The 27,932-nt window shown below is 38.8% G+C and overlaps 2 protein-coding genes across 3 annotated transcripts; one reads left to right on the top strand and one right to left on the bottom strand.

The window, feature by feature from the left end:
• Positions 1 to 1,494: 1,494 nt before the first annotated feature.
• LOC131331286 (WD40 repeat-containing protein HOS15) lies at positions 1,495 to 15,869 on the bottom strand. Its single transcript, XM_058365173.1, has 14 exons — positions 15,651 to 15,869; positions 13,118 to 13,263; positions 12,674 to 13,031; positions 11,941 to 12,035; positions 11,801 to 11,847; positions 9,390 to 9,537; positions 9,184 to 9,247; positions 7,517 to 7,675; positions 7,266 to 7,387; positions 6,566 to 6,640; positions 5,282 to 5,335; positions 5,119 to 5,192; positions 2,129 to 2,203; positions 1,495 to 1,989 (listed from the first exon to the last, which is right to left on the bottom strand). Exons 1-14 carry the CDS (start codon positions 15,709 to 15,711, stop codon positions 1,770 to 1,772), a joined length of 1,698 nt encoding a protein of 565 aa, XP_058221156.1. The 5' UTR covers positions 15,712 to 15,869; the 3' UTR covers positions 1,495 to 1,769.
• A 5,009-nt stretch (positions 15,870 to 20,878) lies between these two features.
• LOC131331285 (cytochrome P450 81C13-like) lies at positions 20,879 to 27,211 on the top strand. Of its 2 annotated transcripts, none has more exons than XM_058365171.1 (2): positions 20,879 to 22,021; positions 26,423 to 27,211. In XM_058365171.1, exons 1-2 carry the CDS (start codon positions 21,080 to 21,082, stop codon positions 27,050 to 27,052), a joined length of 1,572 nt encoding a protein of 523 aa, XP_058221154.1. In that variant the 5' UTR covers positions 20,879 to 21,079; the 3' UTR covers positions 27,053 to 27,211. The 2 variants fall into 2 exon arrangements, with proteins under 2 accessions (XP_058221154.1, XP_058221155.1); XM_058365172.1 differs by lacking the exon at positions 26,423 to 27,211 and adding an exon at positions 25,812 to 26,129 and having other exon boundaries at positions 20,987 to 22,021.
• The last annotated feature ends 721 nt before the right edge of the window (positions 27,212 to 27,932 follow it).

The following is a 27,932-nucleotide window of genomic DNA, read 5'->3' as shown; positions in this document are numbered from 1 at the left end:
TTCTTGTGTGTTGGCGTGTTGCATGAGTATTAAGGTTATTATACTGAATTATCATGATTCGAAAATTAAAGAAAACTTATTTTAAATGTGAATCTAACTTCAATACTTCTACCTCCTAAAAGTCTTCGAATGGGTAGTTTTTATTTTTCCAAATCTATTTTTTTATTTTTTTCTTTCTGGAGGCGTGACTCGCGAGGAGAGGCCACACAATTTAGAACCTTTCAAAACAAGAGAAAACTCCATTGCTAATATAGATTGTCTGAAGGCAATGATGAAATTTCAATTACATAATGGAAATGGGAGGACATTAGGATTTTCTTTGGGTTGCCCAATACAATCTTTAAGAGATGCTTATTACTTGAGGTGGCGAAAAATTATTGGGTGGTGTAGTGCCCCAAATTCCTTATTCACAATATATTCTTGTGGGGCCAGTACTATATGTATAAATCCCACAAAAATGTGTGGTGAATGAAGGTGTTGAAACAATACAGTACTGATTTTTCTACTGATATGGTACATACAGGTACCGGTGAGATACACGGTAGATTTTCGCTATTAGTATTATTTTCCTACTGATTTTCACTATTAGTACTATTTTCTTACATAAAAAAATTTATTAGTATAATATACACATTTATTAAAAATAAAATAAAATAATTCGTCCGGTATTATCCGATATTGTCCGATAATGACAGCAAAAATAAATTTAAAAACAGTCCGGTATTGTTCGGCATTGGCCAGTACCGTCCAATATCACCGGTCGTTGCCGACATTTGAGGCAAAACAAAATTAAAGGTGTAAGGTACCGGATTTGGACAATACTAATACATACCAACTTACCAACTGGTACTGGCCAGTATAGAATGGGATTCATAGACAACACATAACGGCTTCCCAAGACCCTGAACAATTACTGAGGTGGCAGCCTAGATTACCCGGTGGCCAAATCCAACTCGTGTTTATGGTTCAAGGCAAACCAATGCCAATACACAGTTAGAGGAGCTCTTAGATGTCTCCCCTGAGCAAATACACCTTCAAACTTGTTCTGTACAGCAAAGCCAATATATATATATATATAGAGCACAAACTCATGCTTCCAACAGAGAACGGGTTACTGCACAATGTCTGTGTAGCAATATACTCCTAGGCCAGAAGACCAAATCTGGTTACAGCATCACAAAATCGGGTCCGAGCAACCTCTGTACAATTCTGATTTAGTGCTTGTTTTTCCTTCACATTAAAAAACAAGAGTTCCTCTGTAGAGGAATGACAGCATTTTGCAAGGTGGAACGAAGATCAGGCTCAAGAACATTTGATCCCTTCTGCTTGTTTTAGAAGAACTTTGTACGTTCTATGATTTAATTATAATGATACAGGCAGTTTATACACTCCAACGCATGGTCATTGTTTGACAGTAACTATATCAGGTAGTTACTCTTAAACCTTCATCCCAAACCAACCTGAGTTTTCTTGAGTTGTGGCTTAAACATCCAATTGTAGCTAACACAATGAGATAAACACACTACCAATATCCATTCGATGGGTGTACAAACGGAATGCATAAATCCTAATTTAGACCACAGTTGCTGTCAGAAACAACCAGACTACTCTATCAGTAAGTAATGTAAGTAGTTACCTAAGAAGTCTCTTTTACTATTTTTTGCACAACACATCTTCTGTATTGCAAAAGAATGCTTCAGAGATGATTTCTTCCTTAAGAAAGACACAACCCCAAAAGTTTAGTGTGAAGGTTGCTACATAGACAAACTCTACATACGAAAATCGAAAACACAAACTACCTCGTTTGAGAAACAAGCAGCAACCTTGTCACCTTCCTTGTTCCAGCAAACTTCGAATATGCCACCGGTCCCGGTGTATGTTTTCACAAGCTTGCCTTGCTTCACAGACCATATATGCAGACATCTGTCTAATGACCCGCTAGCCAAATACTCACCATTGGGGCTGAATGCAACAGAGTATACAGAATCCCTGAGAGGCAGTTCAAGAGATCAAGTTAAAATAAGCACGATATAAAATCCCACCCAACTGCTTGTGATGTTGAAAATGGGCTTCATGGGAGACCCCAAATAGCTTTTTGTATTTCATGCCACGGGTTTTTGTGTGGTACCTGTGACCCTTTAAGCTGTGGAGAACGCGCCCTAACTCCACATCCCACAGCTTTATTGTTGAGTCAAAAGAGGCACTGCACATAAAAGGAATGAAGAATTACGAATGTCAAAAAACTCAGTAAAGAGAATAGCATACAGCCAAATTTGTTCACACTTCAATAAGCAAAGTTTGATTGCAGGAGATCCATTCTTCATATTAGAGACATGAGCTAAATACAACCCTAACTTTCCTAATCTGAGAATCTATTCATACTCTACATCAAAGGGCTTTGAGTTGGAAGCCCTTTCTAAGGGAGTATTAAACAATCTGAGTGTTCTGAGGACCCCTCATGACTGTTCATGGACTATTAGAAAGCTTATGAGTTTGAGCGATCTGGCCCAGAACTTTGTGAAACACATCATTGGGGATGGGCAATGTACTTTACTTTGGTTAGATAACTGGCACCCTAGTGGTCCCCGTTACAAACTGTTTGATGCGAGACTTGTCTCTACCTTTGGGAGATCTATTTTTGCCACTGTTAGTACTGTAATCCAAAATGGGGAATGGCACTGGCCCAGGCCACGCAATACTGTGATTCATCAGATACAAAGCTCCATTCCTAGCTCTATTGTTCCTCAAACTCATAAAGCAAATGAAGTTGTCTGGACTGTTCAAGCATACATGGGAGGCTTTGAAACAGAGAAGAGGAAACTCAACGGGCGTCTATTTTCTGGTTCACAAAAAATGTGTCTAAATGGTCCTTCATCCTATGGCTAGCTTATCTAAAGAGGTTGTCTACGAAGGATCGACTCCTGAGATGGTGTATGGAAGTAGATCCTAATTGTGTGCTGCGTTGCCAGAAAGCAGAATATATTCAACATCTGTTATTTGACTGTTCTTTTCCTAAGAGTATTTGGGAACCTATTCTACTCAGATTTCAGATCCAAAGGAGGACAGATATCTGGGATTCAGAGCTGAATGGGGCTTGTGGTTTTAATAGAACCAAGTCATTTAGGTCTTCGCTGTTTAAACTGGCACTAGCTGCTGGGGTATACTACATCTGGCTTGAGCGTAATTCCAGTCTTTGAAGGAAGGCCCAGAAATTCAAGTGCAGTCTCAGCATGTATTGATGACAATATAAGACTAAGAGTGTGTACTGGGAATCAGTTCCCAAACTCTATGGAGAACCAAAGACTCTGTGGTCAACGGAACATCTCTACTAGAGTTCTTGGATCTGCAAATTCCTAAAGAGGAGTTAGTGTGGTTGTTTGGTAGTTTGTTTGTGCACAGCCAATGTTCTAAAAAGCGCTCGGCGCTAGGCGGGCGGCCGACCACCTTCAAGCTTCGAGACCTATTAATCGGCCATTAATCGCCTTTTAGCAATTAGTCGGGTTTTTTTTTTTTTAAATATTCTACAACCTCCATACCATCAATAATCACAGTTTTTCTAGTTGATGTGATATATCTTCTCCACCATCAATACTTACTAGTTACTACACGTCTATCGGTCTACACGGCTACAGCCTACACCAAACGGTCCAAACCATAAATTTACAATACTGCACTACTCTGCTACTCAGACTCAAGTGTTAAATTTTGTAAAACAAAATACTACTCACTACAGAGAGAGGGGGATCAAGAAATTACAGAGAGAGAGAGAGAAGGAGAAATTACACACAAAGAGAGAGAGAGAGATTACAAAGAGAGAGGGGGATCAAGAGAGAGGGATCGAGAGTTACAGCAGTCAACAATGAGGCGCAGTGGCGGTGAATGGTGATGAAAGGCGTCGGCGATGACTAGCGTCGGCGATGACCGGTGTCGGTGATGAGAGGTGATCGTCGATGTGCTGGCGTCGGCAGTAGGCGATGACTGGGTTTCTTCCCAGATCCAGATCGAATGAGAGCCCTAACACAGTAATTCGAAGCCCTAAATAACCTGGTATGAGTATAACAGTTACCCCCTTCGTTTTCTAAAAATTCAGATTTACCTTGCCTAATCGCCCATTAGCCGATTAATCGCCCATGAATCGATTAATCGCCCATCGCCGCCTACACGCCAACCAATTAAGCGGCGATTAATCGCCGCCAAAGTTCGATTAATCTTCTAGCCGCCTAATTCAACCTTTTAGCCATTAATCTCATCGGTCAGCCCAAATTTCCGATTAATCGCCCATTAATCGGCAATTAATCCCGCCTTTTAGAACACTGTGCACAGCAGCCTGTATAGCGGGTTTGTACCCATGTTTTTTCTGTAGGTTGGCTATAAAATGCACATTTACCACACACACACACACACACACACAAAAAAATTGTTCTGATGAAACCCATGAAGGGGCACTTAAGCAATTTGCAACAAGAATACGACCCATTTAGCTCTATTGAGGCCACAGAACGGAATTAAGCCTTGAATAGCTATGTACTAAGATTTACATGATTCATCTGAGCTTGAAACCAACAAATTCCCTCACATGCTACAAAGTAGTAAATGAACTAATCCACCGAGAAAAGAACAAGCATCTTCAGAGAAGGAGATGGACAGAAACCGACATGGGGCACAATTACTCCTCTATTGCCCGATGGAAACTTCTTTTCATGGACAATTAAAATGAAACAGCCCAAACCATGCAGCTGCTTCATATGATTTCGCAATGTAAATCCTCAAAAGCTTTTGGATATCCAGAACAAGCAAGTGACAAGCAATACCAATAATAAAACATGTGATGACGTGGAAGAACAGAAGAGGTAGATTGGCCAAAAGAAATCCTAGGTTAACGCAATTGATATTACTGAACAGCAAATGACAGAAAACCAGGATCTAGCGGGGAATGACATGCCAATACTTAAAGAGAAAAACTATTTGATCCTGCAAAAATCATTCGATGATCATCAATACCAATTCCTTTAATATGTGCAAGATCCAGTCTGACCTACTATATCAATAGGGTAGACATTTACCCCAATTTAAAACACCCATTGCCAATCTTGATTGTCAGACAAGCAGCAGGTTTACCTGGCCAGCACTAATTGCTGATTAGGGTTGTGAGTTCCAGGCCCTGTAGGACTCCATCTAATGGTGTATATCTCCTACAAGGTAGTGCATTTTTGTCAGTAGGAATAATCAGGGATTACTTACATAAAGCATGACAATTAGGGGGGAAAAGGCTATCATATACCTTGGAATGCTCCTTCAAATCATGCACATATGTATCTTGCTTCATGCTCCATATCTGAATCACAGTTTCATATCAGTTGTCAACGCAAATGCAAGGAACATGTTAACTACTTGAAAGCACAATAGTTGGGAGATCCTATGAAAAGAGTGCACATAGTAAGAATGCATTTAATGATTTGGATATACTTCAGGGCTAAAAATATAGAGTGAACATATATGATATGCCAATCATTACATAGCAGAGAGGGTGAAATCTCTGAAACGATGCTAGGAGTAATTATTTCACCTTACTAGATAATTTCAATAACACCGCAAAACCAACCAAAGAATGAAACACCAAACTTACGTGGAAAACCCCAAAATCGGGTAAAAACCACAGGAAGGAATCATGCACTAAAACAAATGTACGATTACAAGCAATCTTAATAAAGACTGTGTATCCTCGCCACGAGTCCTAAGATCTACCTGCCAAATCACGTTCATCGTACCCCTGCATGATCGCTGAATCCTGAATCCTCAGGCCTTCCAGAAACCCTTTCGAACTCCACGAAAGGGTGCAAAATAGAGTTTGATTGTTGATGAACTTAACCTCCTGAAGTTGAATGATTAAAACCACGGATCCATAGATCTTCAATACCCTTCAGGATTCATGAAACAAAGCCCTTTGATATGTTGGGAAAGATGACCACGAGCTTTTCAAAGTGGCTGCAATATTCGGTGCACCTATTCACATGCTCTCTAAGTTTTTGGAATCGTAAAGATGTGCTCTCCAAATCAAAAGCGGCAGCCCTCTTTTACCTAACTGGAAAATATATATAGTGTTGGTGGAACTCGGTAAAGTCGCACACGCCTGGTTAAGTTGCTCTCCAAAAGGAATATAGCGGCAGCCCCCACCTTGACCTAATTGAAAAATATATATAATGTTGCCGAGTCTCGATAACGTTGCTGGAGCAAATTTCAAGTTGCTCGAGCAAATTGTTCCACTTGACTATGAACTACCGCACTCAAGAACAATACAACATAAAAATGATTCCTTTCCAACATCCTAAACAGACGCTTTTAAATATAAAAAGAGAAGGTTACAACTCGATAAAATGAGATACACGCAAATGCGTGTTTTGGTTAGGAACGTGCCAACCCAAAAAGGGAGATCGGCCTATGGAGCTTCAAAGTGCAACGGGAACCAATGTGTTCACGAACTAAAACTACATGTACTGGTAGTGCCTGAGAAACTTGCTGTGACACCAGATGATACAAGTGAATTGGGGGGGGGGGGAAAATTCACCTTTCCAGTAGAGTCATCAGAGCAGGAAGCCAACAACAAGCCTGTAGGATCCCATTTGATGGCGTTAACTTCACCCTGAAATAACAAAATCTATTTAGTAAAGTGCAGAGCCACATATTATAAATGTCATCTTGACCTTGGGCAATTTGACACAAAGATTTATGCAGATTTCTTGGCAAACTTGTCCGACATTTAAAGCAAGTGACGTATCTGAGTAAGAACCGTTGGATCAGCACTCAATCCATAAACAGATGTAACAACGAAAACCTATGAATGCACAACCGAAATGCCAACCTATGAATGCACATGTAAAAAAGATAAACAGTAAGCAGTTGTACAGATTCTGAATAGAGATCCTTAAAATTCCACTAATTCATCGCATCTATTTGTATGACTAAACCTTACACAGTTATACAGATTCCAGAGTCAAAAAGATAAACAGTCATGATATTCACACAGCACACCAGGATGCCAATAATCAGGCTTTCCTAGTTCACTTGTAATCTGGCAACTGTCGAGACAATACCCAAATGCACTGTGCAGATATTGAGATTAACTTCATATACTTGACTCTTATGGCAACTTAACAGAGCAATCATGACAACATAATAACTCAAATCTTCCCCTAGATAATGATCAGTGAATTGATCAGTTCAAGCAGTTAAAACATAAGATTGCTCAGGACAGTGGTAGAACCAACCTGATGCCCTGAGAAAGTTTTGACTGGTCGGTTCTCTCCAACTTTGCAAACATATATCATGTGGTCCGTGGAGCATGTCGCAAATGAAATGTTATTTCGCCAATCAACATCGAGCGTAGGAGCTGAAGCATTACATTTAAGTTATCACTAAAAGGATGGCACTAACAAAGAAAACAGGCTTTAAACTGGATAACAGTAACAGAATAATACCATTTATGCAAGTATATGATTAAAGAGAGACTCGAAGGAACCTGAATGAAATTCAAATTGTTGTTTCCATTCCCCTGTCTTTATGTCCCACACAATTGCTGTTTCATCAAAACTCCCGCTAAGAAGATAGTCACCCTTCTTGTTCCACTTCAAAGAAAAGATTGGTCCTTTATGTTTATTTAAGGTAGTCATCAACTCTCCTGGACAATATTCCCAATAGTAAATTAACCAATATCATGCAAATTTGATTTGAGTGCACAATGCAACCCTCAATTTATAACCCATAATGGAAGAACGCAGATCAAATGGAAAAAGTAAACAAAATTCAGTACAACGTACAATGTAGTGATAAAAATTCACAGCTGTCAACAAAACTAACGATAGAACCCACATGACAAAGTACAGTAAGGCTGATTACATAACTATTTGCAGTCCTGAGAGAGTGCAAAATTTTACTTCATGCGTGTTAGCTACAATTCCAATAATTTATGCATCAAAAAGCACTTATTTCACAAACATGTTTCCAAATAACAGAAAAATAGCTTACTTCACCATATCGGCATCAAGACACAAGTATGGATTTAAATCTTAAACAGCCCATAGAACAAAAGTAGAGAAACTAAGCAAAACATAACAAAATCCATAAAGACACTTTTCTGTTTCCAGTGTAAGCACCTTTGTGTCATGCTAAATTCCAAGGAGAGAGTCACACAACATTAAAAATACTCCCCCAGTCCCAATATTTGTCCCTCTCTGGGAATCCAACATTTTAAGGGGACAGCATCTTTACTCTTCAAAATATGAGTTTCCAATATTACCCTACTTTTTGAAATGCAATGATAACTTTTTAGACTCCAACGCATTTTGCCTACAGTTTTGAGCTTGGAGAATATGGGGTGACTGCCAAATTGGAAAATGGTTCAATTTTTTTCTTTGACTAGTTAAAATCGATAAGGCTTATGGGACAACCGAAAAAGGAACAACGGACCGATACTGATTTTGGGACAGAGGGAGTACATTTTATTGGAAAATATTGGAGAAAGAAATGGTTAGTAATATTTTGTTATCAGAAAGTGAATCTAATCAGTCCCATACTTCTTTAGTCAAGAGTTCTTTACCCACAATGAATCAATGAAAATGATTGGACAACTATTTTATGACTCGCAATGATAAGTTGTAACTATTAGCGCTAGCAGGTGCTGTATGGGTAATAGCAGAATTATTCTAGGAAAGTAGTAATAGACAATTGAGTTAGTTAAGACCCATGAGTTAGCCTGGTGAATGAATTTGCTCCCTCATTGATCGTAACGATCGGGTTCCAGTCTTAGCAATGCAAACCGAAGCTTCTCCTTCCTCTAATTTCGCTCATGCTGATTTACTCTTAGTGTAATAAGCTTAACTAGCTATCAAAGTCCATAATTGGGTGGCACAAAACGAATCTTTATAAGGATTCTATATACCCACTGGTATGAAAGCCCGTACTCCTAAAAATAAAAATGAAGCACCGAATAATTCAAAGTTAGTTACTCGTAGTTCTTTATTCTTGCTTCTTCAGTCACATCCATTTAATCAAGCACTTTTCCATTTGTTCAGACTAAACCAATTGTCCAGGTTGAATAAAAGTACCCATATAGATCCCTAATTTTCTCTATATAGCCAACTTCAATTGGCAGCTCAACGTGAAAATAATGTAACAAGACCAACATACCATCTGTATTCCATATTCTTGCTTGGCCATCATATGATCCTGTTGCAAGTAGAGTTCCCTCCCCCTACATTTGAGCAAACATTCAAAGGAGAAAATGACTTGATCAAATTGCATCTTGCCAAACTATAAGACAGATCTAACAACGATATCTAAATTATCAGGAGTCAAACTTCAATAGAGGCAACCATTGTAGGAAGAAAACTCACATTCCAATCAAGCGTCGTGACATCCTTGCACTTCTCATTGGTTCTACCTTTGCAATGTTTCAAGACAACACTGGCGGGCCCAGGTTGAATGCCTGAACTGCAAGGCCCATCTCCAATGGTCCAAATCCTTGCGGTTGCATCTCCAGACCTAGAACATTACTAGTCATGAGTAAGAGTATAGCGGATTTTGGTATGGTGGAAACACGTCTCAAATTACTCACAGTTTTATGTATCATATAAACACTATAGAATGATTAAGCCATATTATTGCACATTATAGATACAGCTGAATGTGTACAGTCCAACAGAGGGTGTCATATTCTCAGCGACCACAACCAAAAAGGTGAGTGAACCAAAAAAATGCAAAATAAACGTTAGGAACATTATCCGAAATACTCAACATGCACTTGCTTTAATGTTCACTCGTGAATAAGACCCACAGATTTTATATGGCAGAAAATTACAACAAACTCAGCCACCTATAGGTACATAACTGATGCATAATGTTCACAGAATACCACTTCCTCTAAAATATTGCAGAACATAATGTGATAGGATGAGATGGAATGCAACAGAAACAAAGACACCGACTCTTAAAAGTCAAAGCGAGCTCTTCCATTCGATCAGTTATTTTAGTTGGACAAAAGAAAAGGTTACCACTCCTTTCAATTAGAATTTGGATATTTTGTTGACCAGTATCGATAACCACTATACAAGCCAACCCGCAGTTTGCTAATATTTTTTTGTTTTTGTTTACCATCACATAGTAAAATAATCAAAGGCAAAAGCTAACCAGTGCCATGTTGCACTGGTTTGTGTACGTCACGCGCGCACTTTTCAAACCTTTTAGATGTCAATGTCAGTGTGTGCAGTGATACTTTTACCATGTGCACAAAAATGACATTCTTACCCTTCATTGTTGTTCCCAATCTCTACTGAAATACTAGTATCTCTTCTAAATACACCAAAATCAGGACAGTACATAGAACTTTTGGGGGTTCAAGAAATTCTAAACCACAATTTCTTGGTTTTATGTTTAGGGGGTGTTTCCATTAACAAAAAATACTAAAAATTTAACGCATTTACTATCTTGTTTTTACTAATAAAAAAGTTTCAGCATTTTACCATTCCGTTTCCACTAGCAAAACAGTTGTCAACAAAAACTTTTTTGCTGCAGTAACTCTACTCAAAAACCCATCAACTTATTCACTACCGAAAAAAACTTGACATTCCTCAACAACTTATCTCTACCGAAAACACCTAACAATTTTTCAACCACACATAAAAATCTACAAATTTTTCACTACCGGAAACACCTCCTTATTCTCTACTGAAATATAAACTTTTTGGGGTTCAAAAAGTCTACCCTCACAGTTTGATTCCACCACTCCACTCACTGCTATGCCAAAATTGTTTCGTTTTGGCCAATAAATGGGTATGATGATTGATGATTTTATGAGACCCATTCAAAGCGCAAGTTATATTTTAAATATTTTTTTATGACTTCTTATAAAAAAAATTATGTCAATCCGATATCCGTAAGGGTTTGTTCAGAATTTGAATGGGCTCTACAAAATCATCAAATAAATCGTTCATCTATTTTTTTATCGGCATAAAAAAAATTTACATTTAAGGAATTGAGATATTTTTTTACAAGAACCCAAAAAAAAAAAAATTAAGATTGAATCATTTTTTTGAGACCCGAAATCAGGCCCAACAAAATCATCAATCATGATGCCCATTTATTGGGCACCAAGCAGGGACCACGGGAAATGAGTCTTCTGTTTTGGCACAGCAGCAAGTGGAGCGACTGCAAAATAAATATTTTAAATAAAATGAACGACTCCGATCATTTTTTGGAACTCGAAACGGGTCTAGTACAAATGTGAAATAGGTACCTATATCATCTCTGTTTAGTAAGAAAAGAACTGATGACGAGAGAGAATCAGAGAATGACAAAAAATTGTGGTTTCATTATTGTTTTGCGTGCTGCAATTCTTATAGAGAGAGAGTTTTGTGAAAGAATAAAGACGAGGACAATTGTCATCTGGGAGTAGGCGACAGACTGGAATCAGTCCTGTCAAAAATAAAAAGTAAAAGCTGGACACCTGACTTACTGCAGTAAGTGCTTAAACAGTACAATAGAGCACCGGTTAGCCGGACGGATAATCAAATTAGATTCTCAACCCAGCTAAACAAATAAATGGTCTATGAAGGTTTTGCTCCCTTCCATGGTCCACTCAAAGGGGCTCGTGAAAAGTACCAAGACCAAGTGCATTTCAAAATACCTTCTTTATGATCTAAAATTGTGAAACCGCGCTGATGTTTCCATAGTAATGCATTAAAGAAGCAAGGAAATTGAGATTTTCAACTACACGGAATAGTCACTTTCAACAGGATAATGTACTCACCCTGAGGCAAGAAGCGAACCCGCTGGACTCCACGCACATGCAAAAACCTGCAAGAAACAAAGAAATAAGTGCATGACAAACAAGCAGAAACTCTGTTAACTTAAGAAACAAAAGTGAACAATAGAGAGATGCATCCAAACCTCAGAGTTATGGCCTCTCAGTACTGTAACATCACTGTTAGGAATTTCACAAGGCAAGGACGTTGAGCTTGTACATATTTCCATTGGCTCTGGTCCTATATTGCAGATCCAAAAGGAATGGGACAAAATACATTTCAGTGATTTCACAATGACAGTCACGGTAAGAGCATGGGATACAATTTAAACAACCAAATTAATCAACTCAGATCAAGCATTAACTAATGACAAGGAACTGTCTGCATATGTGCAGTGAAGTTAAGTGAGCTTTTTGTTTCTTTGTTTAAGGGTTCTCTTCAATAGATTGTACACCAATAATCCTGTGGCAGTTGAAACCCTGACCACCTACTCAAGGACACTTCCGAATTACCAGCCAGGATACAGGGCCAGATTTTCATGATCCATGGCAAAACTTGGGAGATGTTAAAGAGAAGTACAATATAAGCCAAATCACATGTTTCAAATTGAAATGTGTGACCTTGTTTCTACCAAACAAAGGGAAGTGAAATGAAAATTGTCGGTCATGTCCACATTTCTCATTTTCCTCATGTATGGTGCTCAATTTAAATAAGAGGATAGGTATAAGGCCATTCCAAATATAACGCCAAATTTGGGGATAAAACAAATACGTTGAAATGTAAGTACTAAATGACCATAGTTAGATACTTTCAGTAGGAATTTGTAAATATCTCTCCTTTAACAACACACAGAAAGTTAAACAATATGCATAGGTTACCTTCATTGTGTCCATTTTCTTCATGTCGAATGATGACCTTATCTCCTTGTTTGGAATCAATATGATCCTCATGCGGCTTTTCCTTTCCTTTTCCCTTTTGCTCTTTATGTTTCTCTACCCTTCCTCTATCTTGTTCTTTTTCTTTCTCCCTTTGTGGTTTTTCCTTCTCCTTTGTGTGTGCATGTTCTCTTTCATGTTCACGGTCAGGTTCATTAGTATCTTTGTCAATGTCTCTCTGTCTATCCTGCTGAAGGTTTTCCTTTTTCTCTTTTATAATCTTTCTTAGTTCATAAACATCCTTTGTTATAAGATCCAAAGGTTGGAGGAATGAGAAATCGTCTTCCATTTCTGTATCGCTCTGAGAAAACCTTAACAAACCTTAATCAATTGACAGTTCTCAAAGTGCAGTTATAAGAGAAAAATTAGAAGTGGTAATGTACTTACACAGCTCAAGTTTGCTTCCAGCTCAAGATACTGGATTCCTTTTTGCACAAATGTAACAAGCGCACCAGGTGGAACTAAGTTTCCATCAACTGTGCTTTTGTTAATCCCCGCCTCATATCCTAATGCAAAAGCTGCATGTGTAAACCCTGCATGAAATTGAGAACCATCAGAACAATGAGTCCAAGACAAAGGAGTCCTTTCAGAACATGATGCACGGGGACACAAAACTACGTAAAGTCCATAAATCTTTCTTCCAACCCACACTTAAATTAAACAAAAATGATAGAGGTACAGAAAATTGGGGACCGAATCCGGACCGACGGCCGCCGGCGAGCCATCTCCGGCCACCGGACGGCCGATCCGAGCCGTCCAAAAATTCTAAAAAAAAAACCGAGGGGCCCCACGCGGGAATCAACGTCATCCGAGGTGTGTAGGGTGCTTGATCGGAGCACCCCTTTTCGTGTGTATATGTATTAAGGGAATCAACGTCATCCGAGGTGTGTAGGGTGCTTGATCGGAGCACCCCTTTTCGTGTGTATATGTATTAATACATATACACACGAAAAGGGGTGCTCCGATCAAGCACCCTACACACCTCGGATGACGTTGATTCCCGCGTGGGGCCCCTCGGTTTTTTTTTTTAGAATTTTTGGACGGCTCGGATCGGCCGTCCGGTGGCCGGAGATGGCTCGCCGGCGGCCGTCGGTCCGGATTCGGTCCCCAATTTTCTGTACCTGTAGCAGCACTCTAAATTAAAACCCTGAAAGAAGCACCATTAGCATATACCAATCTCTAACCAATATATGACACATTACACAAGGCAGAAGGAAACCCTGAACTAAAATGGGGAAACCCTGAAACAAAATTACATCAGCAAATAGCTACAACCACAACTATGCAGGAGGCATTGTTTATGAAACAGAAGAGTGCCACAAGATATTTCTGGGTAAATCACAAAATACCCACATAAGCAAATTTTGTCCTTCTGATTTCAATTTGAACGAGTTAAGCATTAATCTTTTGTCCTTCTGATTTCAATTGGTAGTTGCTCCCTATCATCATATACAAATTTGGGGCGAAAATGACCATGTGAGTAGCACATGAGATTGAAGGGATCGAAATGCCACAAAGCATATACTTCAGGGACGAGTAGCACATGAGATTGAGGGGGTTGAAATGCCACAAAGCACATGAAGGAGCTGTTACAGTGAACTCCTTTCCCTTCCATATGAAGTTTAGGCACTAAGTTTAGTGATAAGTCAAAGTTTTAGGGTTGACAAAGTGGCCCTCAAAAATCATAAATTACCAAAAAAGTGTGCATTTTATGTGTCTTGTGGAGAGATTGTGGATGATGTAACACAAAAATACAAGTACATTGTAGGTGTTCAAGTAGCAAAGTGCTTTGGGAGTGTTGTGCAACTGCAGGATACCCAGAAAGTTGAAGAAAAATTTTACCGCGCTGCTATAAGGCTAGCCATTTTATACAACACGAAGTGCTAGGCTACTAAGAAACAACATGCGAAAAAGATGATTGTAGCTAAACTTCGCATGTTGAGATGGTGGTATGGTAAGACTTTGCGAGATAAATCAGAAACGAAACCCTTTGCGGAATAGTAGAGTTTACTAGAGTGGGACTGGTAGAAGATAAGATGAGAGAAATTAGGTTAAGGTAGTTTGGACATATCTATCGCAGTTAGACAAGGGGTGAGTAGTTAGGAGTGATATGATTAGGGTAGATGGTAGCACCAAGGCGAGTAACGACGCCCTTGACTTGAGAGACCTCAATAGAGAAAAAGGATTCATGAAACCAACGCCAATTGATTGGAACGTGAAGCTTCATTTGGTTTGTAAGAACGTTAGGTGCTAATAAGCACCGTAAAGAACAACCCTGAACCCCAAGATGGCTATTCACACTTGACAATAATTCAGAAGAAAATCTGCTCCAATGTGCAGAAGAGGAAATTAGTTCAACCAGAAACTTTTTTCTACAGATTGAAGCTTCAGAAGCTTCTCCTCCTGTGAAACCTATATGGGTACAGTCCAACAGTTCATAAAAACCCTAAAACATGTATTTGATAAAATGAAAAGGACGAATTTAGCATATCCCCTGACAGTGTACAACATCAGCTTCTTCTTTAATTCCTCGATGTGATAATTACGACATATCTCCCTGTGGAATCAATTACTAATACTATTATTAATACTCGGGCGGTTGGGGCCTCATCGCATGAGGCCAAAAATAGCACATTTCAATGAACACCCAAATCCTAAAACGGCATTTATAGACCAATTGCTCTAGTATAACACCCAAATTTCTGAAAACCTAACGAGCAAAGAAAGCTTTGAGCGTTGAAAAATGGCCTGTAAACAGCAGTTGCGGCTAGGTCTCAAAAGTGAAATCAAAGCACAGCACGATTCTATAACAATAAAAGCCAACAACAGCACTAGGAGAGAACAAATGGAGATACAAAAGTAGTACTTTTAATTTTTGGAACGTGGACGGAAAACAAATCGAGAAGAAAAAAAGACGGACCTGATTCTTGAAGGTAACGGAAGATTAGATAGTTCAATTCGGCCGAAGTGATGGAAACCATTGTTGAGACTCGCCGGCATATAAGTTTGTGGAGAGAGAGAGGGGGGGATGGGGGGAGGAGAGACGGTGAGGTTCAGTTACGGAGCTCCCGCTGGCCTTCGCCTGGAGATGGGGGATTGTACCTAAGGGTGCGTTTGGAGCTAGTAATTATTTTCTCTCTTTTACTGTATTCTATTTGAATTGGAGTATAGTAATGTGCGCAGCACTATACTGCGTACGTTCGAACCGTCGGATTGTACATCCGACGGCTTGAATTTTATCTTTGTAATGAACGGCTCTCGATTATTAGTTGTTCAAATGAAATTTGAGCCGTCGAATGCACGATCCGATGGCTCGGAGGTGCACAGCACCAATGCGAAGTCCATTTTATTTAAGGTTTGTTTGGTTTGAGAAGAAACATTTAAGAAAATAACAAAATTGAAAATTAAGCCTAATAAATTTTTTTTGAACAGAAAGCCTAATAAATTTTGAAAAATAATTTTCACACTCCTTTTATTTATTTATTATGGCACTCTTTTTTTTATCTTTTAGTGAAATAAAAAAAAAGGTTTACTGAAAGCCAAAAAAAAAAGTGCCATAATAAAAAATAGGGTGTGAAAATTATTTTCCTGAATTTTTCTTGACAATGTTTTTTAAGGTTTCCTTCGTTACTTTTCTTTTATTTTTCCGAGGGTCTGTACCCGGCGTTAATTTGTTTACCTCCTTACGTCTCCTTAAAATAAAACAAAAGAATTTTTCTTCTCGCTTCTTTCCTTTTATCTTCACAAAATCAAGGGAAAATCACTTAAATGGTCTCTGTAGTTTGGTATTTGAGCCACTTTGGTCCCTATTCTTTCAATTGACTTGATTTTAAGCTTGTAGTTTCAATTTCATGTCAATTAAGGACAATAGATAACTTCAGCTCTTACTAACGGAATCTATTTGACAAATTACACTTGACCCCCTATAGTTTGGGCTTGATGTGAATTAACCCCTGGTCATTTGGAAACCTACTATATGCGTTCTCAGTTATTTGCGCTACACAGTTACTTATAGAACAAGATGCATTCAACATAAAATAAACAAATAGGGTACGAAAATTAAATTACTTTTAAAAGTAGAAAATGAGGAAAAGAAAACCACCCACTAAACAAATTTGATTATGTGTTCTCTCATCCTAGGTGGTTATCAAATTCTTACTCAGGTACCATCATTCTAGAAGAAGCCACCCACCACACCCAAATTTTTATTTGCTCTTATATTGTGCCTATGTGTAAGGTTAATATGTGAGCTTAATAGTTACTTTTGCCACTAAAAACATTATTATAGTGATGTTCAAGTAATACCTTTCTTTGAATACATGTAATATTACTCTTTAAACACGACCTTATGTAACTTGTGTACTAAAGTGCATCGTTTCATTATATTAATGATAAATGTACAAAAACCATATTACATTTTGTATCTTATTCTTTAAACAGGGGTGAGTTTCATAAATTTTGTTTTTTGGAAAAGAAAAATGGGCGCTGCTATTCGCAGCCCTTTATTTTCTCTCATAGCCCACTACATTTCGGTAAATGATTGTTGAAAATCATACATAACATTTCGGTAAATAGCTGTTGAAAACAAGATTATATTTCGGTAACTACATGTTGAAAATATGTTCAACTTTCTGTAAGCAACTGCCGAACATACATTTTCGGTAAAATAGCTGTTGAAAAAAATATTATATTTCGGTAATTGGATATTGAAAATATATCTCAATTTCGGTAACTAACTGTCGAGTATAATTGAAAATTTTTAATGGGTTATGGGAGAAAATAAAGAGCTGCGAATAGCAGTGCCCAGAAAAATCTATTATATGTTTACTTTGTACGTGTTTCTAGTTTAGAGTAGGGTAGGTTGAACAAAACAATAATAATGGCAAATTTGACACAGAATGATTTTGGTATTCTCCAAATTGATAACCGCACTCACAAAAGGGAGTGTCAAAATTAATTTGAGGAGTGCCAAAATGAATCCCTATATGGATTTGATTTTGGCACTCCTTTGAAGAGTGTGATTATCAATTTTGGGTGTGCCAAAATCAATTCCCATTTCATATGATGATTACTTTATATTCTTAAAAAACTTGGTGATCTTCTAATAAAGCAAAATGAAGGAGAATTTTTTCAAGTAAAAACTATAAAATCTATTCCAGATAATCTAAATTACCTCTTTTACAATTGGTTCCAACCCTGTGGCGTTTTGTGGCATGGTTGGGGCTCGGGCGCTCGGCAATGGTTTGTTGGGGTTTGATAGCTCGGTGCAGTAGTTTCTGTTTCAATAATCATGGTTGTGATTTCTTTATGCATTTTCTATATGAATTTCTGCATTGTAATTGGTTTCTCAGCCATCTGATTTGCACGAAGTGTTTTGCATGCACGCAGTATTCTCTATCTGGAGTGCTAAGTTGGTATCGGTCAGTTGTAACAACTGATAATTGAAAGAGGCATACATTCATCGAAATGGTACCTGCCGTAACTTAATAAGAGAAGGATTTGGGCATTTGGCTGAAATTTGTAAAATTGTGCCTCTTGAAGGGATTATTCCAGAATAAAGGGACATAGTTAGGAGAGGTGTGCTAGCCGTGAGTCTATTCAAAAAGAGTTTGAAAATCAAACAGACTTAAATTATAAATTTTGTTTAAAAAAACAACTATATGTACACACAGCAAGGAACATTGATCACAACAAGGAACACATTCGATTTTTGACTGAGACGCCACTGAAAGTTTAGACAATTGGTAACGTAAGTTACTGAATTTAATCGAGATTTGCATAAATTGACTTGGACGCATAATTGGTCGATATTACTTTTCAAGATAAGAACCTAGAAAACACCCTACAAACGCAGTGGCACATGATCCCACTGTATTTTGGGGGTTTTTTTTTCCACACTAATAACGTCTTCGAAATGTTAGAGTACTTTAAAGTAGGAAATAGTAATTATTGAGTGTTTTTGAAGCACTGTCACGTGATGTCTCAATTCCTTTCTCCACCCCATATATGTTAACGTGCAACTCGAGACTCAATACATGAGTCTCATGTAAATATATGATACGAAGGTGTTAGAGCCCCATGTGACAGTGTCCCATGACTACTGAATTATTAATAATTACACAAGCAAAACTTTATTGACTGAACTTTTGCCTCCAAATTGCCACTTGTTCATGGAATTATAATTACGATCACCATCACAAAAGGCAAGTCAAGCTACAATTAATCATTTTCACTTCTCCCTTATTCCTATCTCTATCTTCTTATATCTATCTAACTCCTCTCTCTTTATACTGCCCTGCAGGGTTCAAAGGTAAGATTTGTGGTTGCATGTGTTGGATTGTGCCGCTACAAGTATATAAATTTTTGGCTAGGCCACTGTATAAACAAGACAGGAACAATTAATCACTCATGTATCCATCTTGAAGTGAGCCAAAAGCTCTATTACACATTCTGCCAATGCAGACCAATAAAAAATTCGGTAGAAGAGTGAGCCCTAGAAAAAAGACCACAAACCCCTTTGGGATTCTTAGATTACAATTGAAGTAAAAAAGAGAGGCAACAATGGGATTCCAAACCCAAAACAAAAAGAAAGTACCCTGATATCCATGAGTTCTGCCAAAATAGCTGAACTCCGACTCCAAAAAAATACGATTTGCATTAGGCATTTCTGAACTTCCAATCTCTTGCTTTGAAAACTTCATGCTGGAACGTCACCATGGATGGACTGTTGGGAGGCGAGAAAAAGGATGGAGGAGTGGTGGTGGTGAAAACTCTAATGTCGATGTGAATTCCAATATTGATAAAATATAAATTCAAAAAGTTAGTCAAAACGAGTATTTTCAATGCAATGATAGAAAAAACAGCAACCAATGAATAATGAAAATCAACTAGTACTTGTCAAAAAACAAGAATAACAAAACCAAAAATTCTAATTTTTTTTATGGAGCCCTAATACTATAATTATTAGGTAATAAATAAGGAAAACTAGACTATGCGGTAATTTTTCCTAAATAAAAGGACTAGTACTATAACAAGTGTTATTCGAATAAATCACAAAAAAATTAGAGTCTTGCTACCGGTACAGATTTTTGTGCACAGATTGTGCACAGATTTCATTGTGGGGCCCACCACGGGTCCCACACAAATCATCCAAGCCGTTCATTAAATGTAAAACATTTTTTCAAGGGTCTCCGTAAAAAATAAGCTCAATCCAATACCTATAGGTGCTTCATCCAACCATCTAACTTTTCATTCAGATTTTCGGATAATGAAAAGTTATACGATTGGATCGAGCATCTATAGGTATCGGATTGAGATTATTTTTTACGGGGACCCTTGAAAAAATATTTTACATTTAATGAACGGCTCGGATGATTTGTGTGGGACCCGTGGTGGGCCCTACAACAAAATCTGTGCACAATTTGTGCACAGATTGTATGTGTATGTAGCATTTCTGAAAAAATTAACAGTCATTCGTGTCATCCTCTTTGTTACAAGAGAAATAAGAGTCCAATATATATTCGTCCTATTTAATTATAGTATTGTCGGATCATGTTGTGTAAAAAATTATCAATTTAAACAGATTGTGTCTGAAAATCCATCTCTATCCCGTATTCTCGCCCTTCCACCTATATAACCGAATGATGTGCCGATGTGGAATGCAACATCGACAAATCATTCATTCGAAGAGAAGTATTTTCTATGCAATGATCGGAAATTCACAAAGAACATGATGAATGCATCAGATCATAACAACATGAATGCATTTCCCTGAAGAATGCATTTTCCTAGTTACGGTGAACTATTTTTCGTACATCTCCCAAACACTCTACTAGATTTGTAATTTATCCGGATCACAACTGAAAAACAATAATTCACAATTCAAAATGCGAAAGACAACGATAATTAGGCTACCAAACGGGCTTCACGTAGTCTCGGCCCTTCCACGTAAAGATCCAAAAGATGTGTTGACATGGAGAAGTTTTTGGGTGTCAAGCGGATACCACACACATGGTTTTCTGTCGGCGATTTCCGCCGTTCAAACGTGTTTTTGACAGTCCGAATTTTAGAGTGAGAAAAAGAGGAAAGAGAGAAAATAAATATAGACTATCCATAACATATTGTGCCGGCTGGGGTCGCCAATGGCTACCGCCGCTCGGCGCCCAAAAATTTCTCGCCGACGTGGAATGCAACATCGACAAATCACAAATCGGCCGTCCAAAAAGTCAGTCAACCGTCAAAAGGAAGGTATTTTACTTACTCGGAGTATTTTCTATCCAATGGTAGAAAAATTCACAACGACCAGACAACGGAACTCAACTAGTCATCAGATTTCCCACAGCCACAGGAATGCATTATCTCCCGGCAGCAACTATGGCTATGGACAACTACTTCTCTTACTCTGCTTTTCTTCTCCCCCTCCTCCTCTTCATCCTCGCGCACTTCCTCCGCCCCAGAAGCAAGAAACTACCGCCCGGTCCCTTCCCTCTCCCCGTAATCGGCCACCTCCACCTCGTAAAAACCGCACCCCACGAGGCCCTCAGCCGCCTCTCGTCCAAGCACGGCCCGATCCTCTTCCTCTGGTTCGGCTCCCGCCCCACCCTCGTCCTCTCCTCCCCTTCTGCCGTCGAGGAATGCTTCGCCAGGAACGACGTCGCCTTCGCCAACCGCCCGCCCGGCGTGGCGGCCGACAACCTGACCTACAACTACACCTCCTTGGTGTGGGCCCCGTACGGCCACCTCTGGAGGACCCTCCGCCGCCTCATCGTTGTCGAGCTCTTCTCCGCCAAAAGCCTCCAGAAATCGTCCGTCATCCGCGAAGAGGAAACGAGGAACTTCCTCTCCCATCTGGGTAGAGCCTCGAGGGCGAGCAGGGATGGCGATCCGAAGAGAGTGGAGTTGAAGTACTGGTTCTTTGTCTTGACGGTTAATACCATCATGAGGGTGGTTAACGGGGAGAGATACGTCGGGGACGAGGATGCAGGGGGCGAAGCAGGGAGGAAGCTGGTTGAAGGATTCGAGGAGACGTTTATGAGGGGGAAGCCGTTGAATTTGTGCGATTACTTTCCGGTTCTGAGGTGGGTTGATTACCAAGGGGTGGAGAAGAGCATGAGGGCTGTGCAGGGGAAAAGAGATGGGTTTTTGCAGGGTTTGGTGGATGAGTTTCGACGAAAGAGAGAAGCGAATTGTGTCGATGATTATAAGTCGTCGACGCTGATTGGAACTTTGTTGAGGCTACAGGAGTCTGAGCCTGAATTCTACACGGAGGATGTCATCAAGAGTGTAATCCTGGTGAGAGTACTTTTTGTTATCTGCGCTTGTTTTTGCCGTGTTTGTTATCTGCACTTGTTTTTGCCTTATGAGAGAGAGACCATCTCCAGCCTATACCCCCTTTTTCCCCCAAAATTTTAGTCAAACTTATTTGAGCCTAATTTTGGGCTAAAATCCAATTTGGTAACCGACTTTTAATCCGGTTTGGGTTTACTACAAAACTGCTATATCTGAGAATCGTGACTCTTTAGAAAGAACCGCCTCAAATGTCCGGTTGAGCCGCTACAGTTAGCTGAAACCAAATTATAGCAGAATCTCCATTCTCCAATGTCAATACACAATTTTTACCCAAATTTACTATTTGCAAAATATTCGATGGCATTAATGTAAATAAGAGAGAGTTATGAATCTGATTTGGAGAGAGAGAGAGAGAGCTCAAAGCTCCGGCAACTCCAGCGAAGAAACTTCAGCAACGGTCATCAGCCCAGCGACTCTGACAACGGTCGGCCGCTCCGACGAAGCTCAACAGCTCCAGCCAGGTCCCATCTCTCTCTATCTCTCTCTCAAAAGAGCCGTTAAAAATGGGTAGAGGTTTGGGTTTTCTAGATTTGGAGAAACAAATGGGTATAACCCAAAATGGCAAGGAATTTGGGTAATGCATTGGAGATAGGTTTTTGAGGTTTTTGTCCAAATTTTGAATTTGGGTCTTAAGAGCAAGTATACCAGAGGAGCCAAATATGCAATTTAGGTATTTTAGAGAACCAAAAACACAAAAATACCCCTACAGCAGACTCTATATGTGCCAAGGTAAAAATCATTTTGCTACCGTTCTTAGTTAAAAGTGCCGAAAAACTATTCATTAGGTTTTTTTATACTTTATTCTTTTTTGTCAACTCATGCACTTTCTCTCTCTTCTCTTATTGGTTCCTCTATACTTTAACTACATCTCCTACCAATAACTTAATAATATTATAATCAAGGAATAAGTAAAAAATCTGGATTGTTGCAGCTTGTAGTGTAAAGTGAATAGGAAAAACTGCTATTTGAAGATTTTTGATAGCAATTTTACCGATTTATTGATGTATTTGCTCTAAAGTGGGTAAGGATTGGAGATGGTCATGTCTTTGTATGAAGCTTGAAACTTGAATATGCCTTACTTTATTCGTATGAGCTATGCTTATAAGTTGCAAACATATCCCATCGCTATGGAGTTTGATTGCGCTTTTGGCCTCATTTGCAGCCAGTTATAGTATTTTAGGGGATTCATAGTGAGGAGGGATTGAGACTGGAACTGGTCATGACGAGAGATTAATAGCGAAGTTGTTTTGTTCTTGATTTTGTGCCCGGTTGAATAATGAGATTAAATTGACATGTTTGTTTTGCTGCTTATATGCCATTTTGGGGCCAACCTAATCCGCCGGAACCACAGCAGAAAACCCCCCTCCCCCACCAAACACGGTTATAAGTGCCCATGGGTTTCATAGTCCGATTGCAACATCTTCAACAACTATCAAACAGGGTCTCTGGGAATTTTGGCTGTGATAATGAATTTGTTTTTGATATCAGCACTCCGGTAGTTCTTTTGCTTCCCCAAGTTTCATTTTGGTGGCTAAGAGCATCCGCAATGGGAATAATCAAAATCAATAACCAAAATGTGTCACATCAGCATTTGATTATCCATTCAGTTCATAATCAAACTTAACAACCTTTACCTCCACATTGATTATTTTTGCATCCCTATAAAAAAAACCTCCATAGTACGCAATGCACCTATGTCCAATTTCAGTTTCAATTACACACCCGACCACACTAAATTATTCGTCTCAATGAGACAATTCTAATGTGGGGTATTTTTTAGTTATTGAGTTTTGAATTTGGTTATTGGGTTTGGTTATTGAGTTTTGGTTATTGGTAAAAGTTGTTAAGTTTGGTTATGAAATGAGTGAAATTTGGTTATTTGCTAAAAGACTTGTAACTTTGCTTATTACAATGTGAGGTGTTTTTTTAGCATTGTTGTTAAGTTTACTTATCCATACCAATTTGATTATTACAATGGGAATGCTCTAATGCAAAAGCGAGGACTCTTCGAATTTTGTGTTTCTGGACTCAAACAGTGGAAAATACTCTTCCTTTTGAACCAGTTTTAACGTTTTGCTATATTGCCCGAAGATGTTGCCGTGTTGGTCACTGGTCCTGTTCCTTTTGAACCTGTTTTAACACTTTGCTAAAGGTGGTCCTGTTCCTCCAGAACCAGCTCCGTTATTCCCTTGTGAATTGTACAATCCTTCCAATACCTATCCTCTTTGAGAGCGCCTCCAACTCATCTCTCATCCATTCTCCATATGATAGCCTCAAAATGATACTATATTACATTCGAAATGTAAGTTTAGAGAATTTTACAGTTCATACAAGCTCCAATCCACATTTTTCATTTTCATCTCTAAAACTTCCCTAAAAATTTCTTCCTCCAATTTTCTAGGTTTTTTTTAATCGCGGTCATTATCCTAGCTCATTGGAAATATATTACCAAGATGTTGCCAGTAGTATTGTAAATTTGGCAAACATTGATACACGTAATCAAAGTTTTACCTATCTTAAGATAGATAAAAGTGCAAAGGACGTGGATGGTATTGAAATGTAAAGTGAAATGCCGAAAATGTAAAGTAGGAATTTTGAAATTTCTATTTTGGAGAGTTGAGTCGACGAAGTCCCGCGGCTAAATTTGGAGACTTAAATCCAAAACTCCATTTTAGAGAATTTAGAGAAAAAATGGAGCATAGTTGGAGTGCATTGCTTCTCCATATTGGAGAGATGGAGATTGGTTGGAGGTGCCCAGAGTATGAGTTAAATAGATGAAGTCCAACCCAGACGGGTAGGTTAAGGGTTGGGACTAGGGAGTTTGCTCGCTCCTAACATCTTAGGTGTGTTATCACCTTTTATGGGGCCAGTCCATACAAGATTTTGTCTGGGCTTTATCTCACTCCCTGCTAGTGAACGGTGGGATTAGATCCCTAAGGATTAGTCCCGAACACCCTAAGTTATCGAAAAAAAGAAGATAAAGTCTACGATAATATCTGCTAATAATGCAACCGGTATCATCTTCTTTGAACTTATTTGGCTGTCATTATAAGTTTGGGAAAAGCCTAATTTTGAGATGATGTCTTTTTTTCCAATTTTAATTGCTCAAGCCTTTCTTGGGGGAAATATATCTCTAATGTGGTTTAGAAAGAGGGAGACGTCTGGATTTCATTAAATATTCAATTGTTCTTGTAACATGGTGATGCATTCCAATTTCTTCACGGTGTTACTCCAGTGGTGCTATGCCCACCGCTCACTTTCACCCTCCCCCAATCTCACCGTTCGTCTCGGCAATTAATGGTCTGGATTTAAAGAAAACTCTTCTTAGGAAAAGTCAACTCTTCCCAAGAAGAGTTTTTTTTTATTTAAATCCAGATTGTTCAAAATACTTTTGGACGGTGAGAATGAGTGTGGTGGGGGAAGGGTGAAAAGGAGCGGTAGGCGTAGACTTTTCGAATTCGGTGTTACTTGGTGCTGCTTTCTTTGACTTCTTGGTTACAATCACTCATTTTTCCTTTTGATACTCTTGTACAAATTTCTGGACACTCTGTCCAAATAGCCTTCTTTCAAACGAATCCGTATGTACAGCGTGTCCAACTTAAATTTTTGATCAGGCCCTTCTTGAAAAATGATCCCACCCTCAGCTAAAAATCAGGTGATCCACAAATGGGAGCTCTCTAAACGAATTATAGAGATGATAGCAGGCTTCAAAATTGAGTTTTTTTTGCTGTAGGTGCTTCGGCTGGGGTTTGGTTGCCGTGCAGTGGCAATAGGGGAGAGTTGCTGCTTTCAGCTCTCGGTGGCTATCGTGTGGTCTTGTTGCCCGATGTATTGTTTTGTTGTTTTTGGAGAATCTCAAGGCTATGTCCTTGGTCCATTTTGTTTTTTTCTTGTGATAACAACTTACCGAAAATGGAATATTGTCCCCCGGGGTACTCTAGTCTACACTTGTAGCCGTAGGCCGTAGCTACTTCAAGATCATGGTTCAAGGGCTGTGATCCTTATTGTGTAGTACAATTCGTAATATAAGTGAGACATCATTCTCCCCAAATTGCAGACTTGCATACTCTTTTTGGGCTTAAACCCTTGAAATAAATCATAATTATGCAACCCTGTAGACAGTTTATACATGAAGGGTCTTTGGGAGAGGTTTTTGAGGTGATTTTAGATTTTGTTGTTTAATATTAAAGATAATCTAAAGAGTTATGAAGTATTTATACGTGTGATTCCTGAATTTCACTTTCCAATGTTCCAAATTTATGTTCTTATTTTTGTCTCTGAGTCAAGTTTCCTGGGTTTTGACGGTGTGATATTTGCTACCATGACAATCATGATGTGCTCCAGGTACTGTTTTTGGGAGGAATAGGATCATCCACCAGCACCATGGAGCGGGCAATTTCGCTGCTTCTAAATCACCCAGAAGCACTCCGCAGGGTCAGAACAGAGATTGATACCCAAGTTGGACATAGTCGCTTAGTAGATGACACTGACTTTGCCGTACTTCCATTTCTCCATTGTGTCATCTGTGAGACCCTTAGGTTACATCCTCCGTTGCCACTTTTACTACCCCATTATTCATCCGAAGATTGCACCGTCGGGGGATTTGATGTACCCCGAGGTACAACGCTATTGGTAAATGCTTGGGCCGTGCATAGGGACCCGAATGTTTGGGAGCAGCCCAACAATTTCAAACCCGAAAGGTTTGAAGCGATTGAAAAGGAAAGAGAAGGGTTCAAATTTGTTCCGTTTGGGGTGGGGAGGAGAGCGTGTCCAGGAAACAACATGGCCATGCGGGCGATTTCCTTGGCGATTGGCGCACTTATTCAGTGTTTTGAATTGGAAAAGGTTGGCGGCAAGAAGAGGAACGCGAGCCAACTTGTTGAGGAACTTATTTCGCTCAAGTTCGAGGATTCAGAGGCTGTCTGCTTTCCACGACAAGAGGCGCTTGGACTCCTCTCTCAATTTGAATATTGAACTGTGTAAGCCGATGTGACAGTTGTCTTTTGTTTACGTAATTTTATTGGAGTAATAAAATGTAAACTGGCCCGAACACCTGGTTAGTCGAGGTGTGTGTAAACTGATCTAAATACCTGTTATCAACAAATAAAAAATAAAATGTAAAGTTGACAGTTATGGCTTGTGTTACTAAGAAGCCCTCTTGTTCTTGTGGTAGAATCCTAAAACATTCAGCACATTTTCTCTTATAAACACCCAATACATTTTCTACAACGTATAATTTAGTGGAAACGACTTGACGTTTATGGATTACAAGAAATAGTCCATAACTTAAGCGAAAGCATCCCCCAGTTATCTTGACATGTTGTTTTGAACCTGGTTACGCCAAATGGGGGCTTTATGTATTCAACTATGAAATGATAAAAGATCCTAACGGCCCATTTGGATGAAGGATATGATTTTTGATGGATATAGAAGGATGGTGGATATGTAGGGAGGGTGGATCCACCTCCTAAGAATGGTAGATTTGTAATCGAGTATTTGGATGATTTTGGAAGAAGGATTTGGATGGTAGATATGATTGGGTAGATATGATGTGAAATGACTTTATTGCCCCCATTTTATTAATTAATGGGTAATATAGGTTAATTAATTAAAACTAAAATAAATACATATTTATAAAAAAAAATTGGATAAAAATAAATCAATTTATCTTTAAAATGTTTAAACCTTAATATTTATTTTGTTTTTTTTAAAGAAAAACAGATTAAATGATATAATATTTGTAAAATAATTTAATTGTTATGAAAATTATATAAAAAAAACAGATTTTGTTTTTTTTTTTTTCTTTCTTTAAATCTTTATAGTTGAATGGGAGGTAGATGGTTGTTGGATCATG

The sequence above is a fragment of the Rhododendron vialii genome, chromosome 6a (genome assembly GCF_030253575.1).
Source record: "Rhododendron vialii isolate Sample 1 chromosome 6a, ASM3025357v1".
Lineage (NCBI taxonomy): Eukaryota > Viridiplantae > Streptophyta > Magnoliopsida > Ericales > Ericaceae > Rhododendron > Rhododendron vialii.
This window is presented reverse-complemented; position numbering and strand designations above follow the sequence as displayed.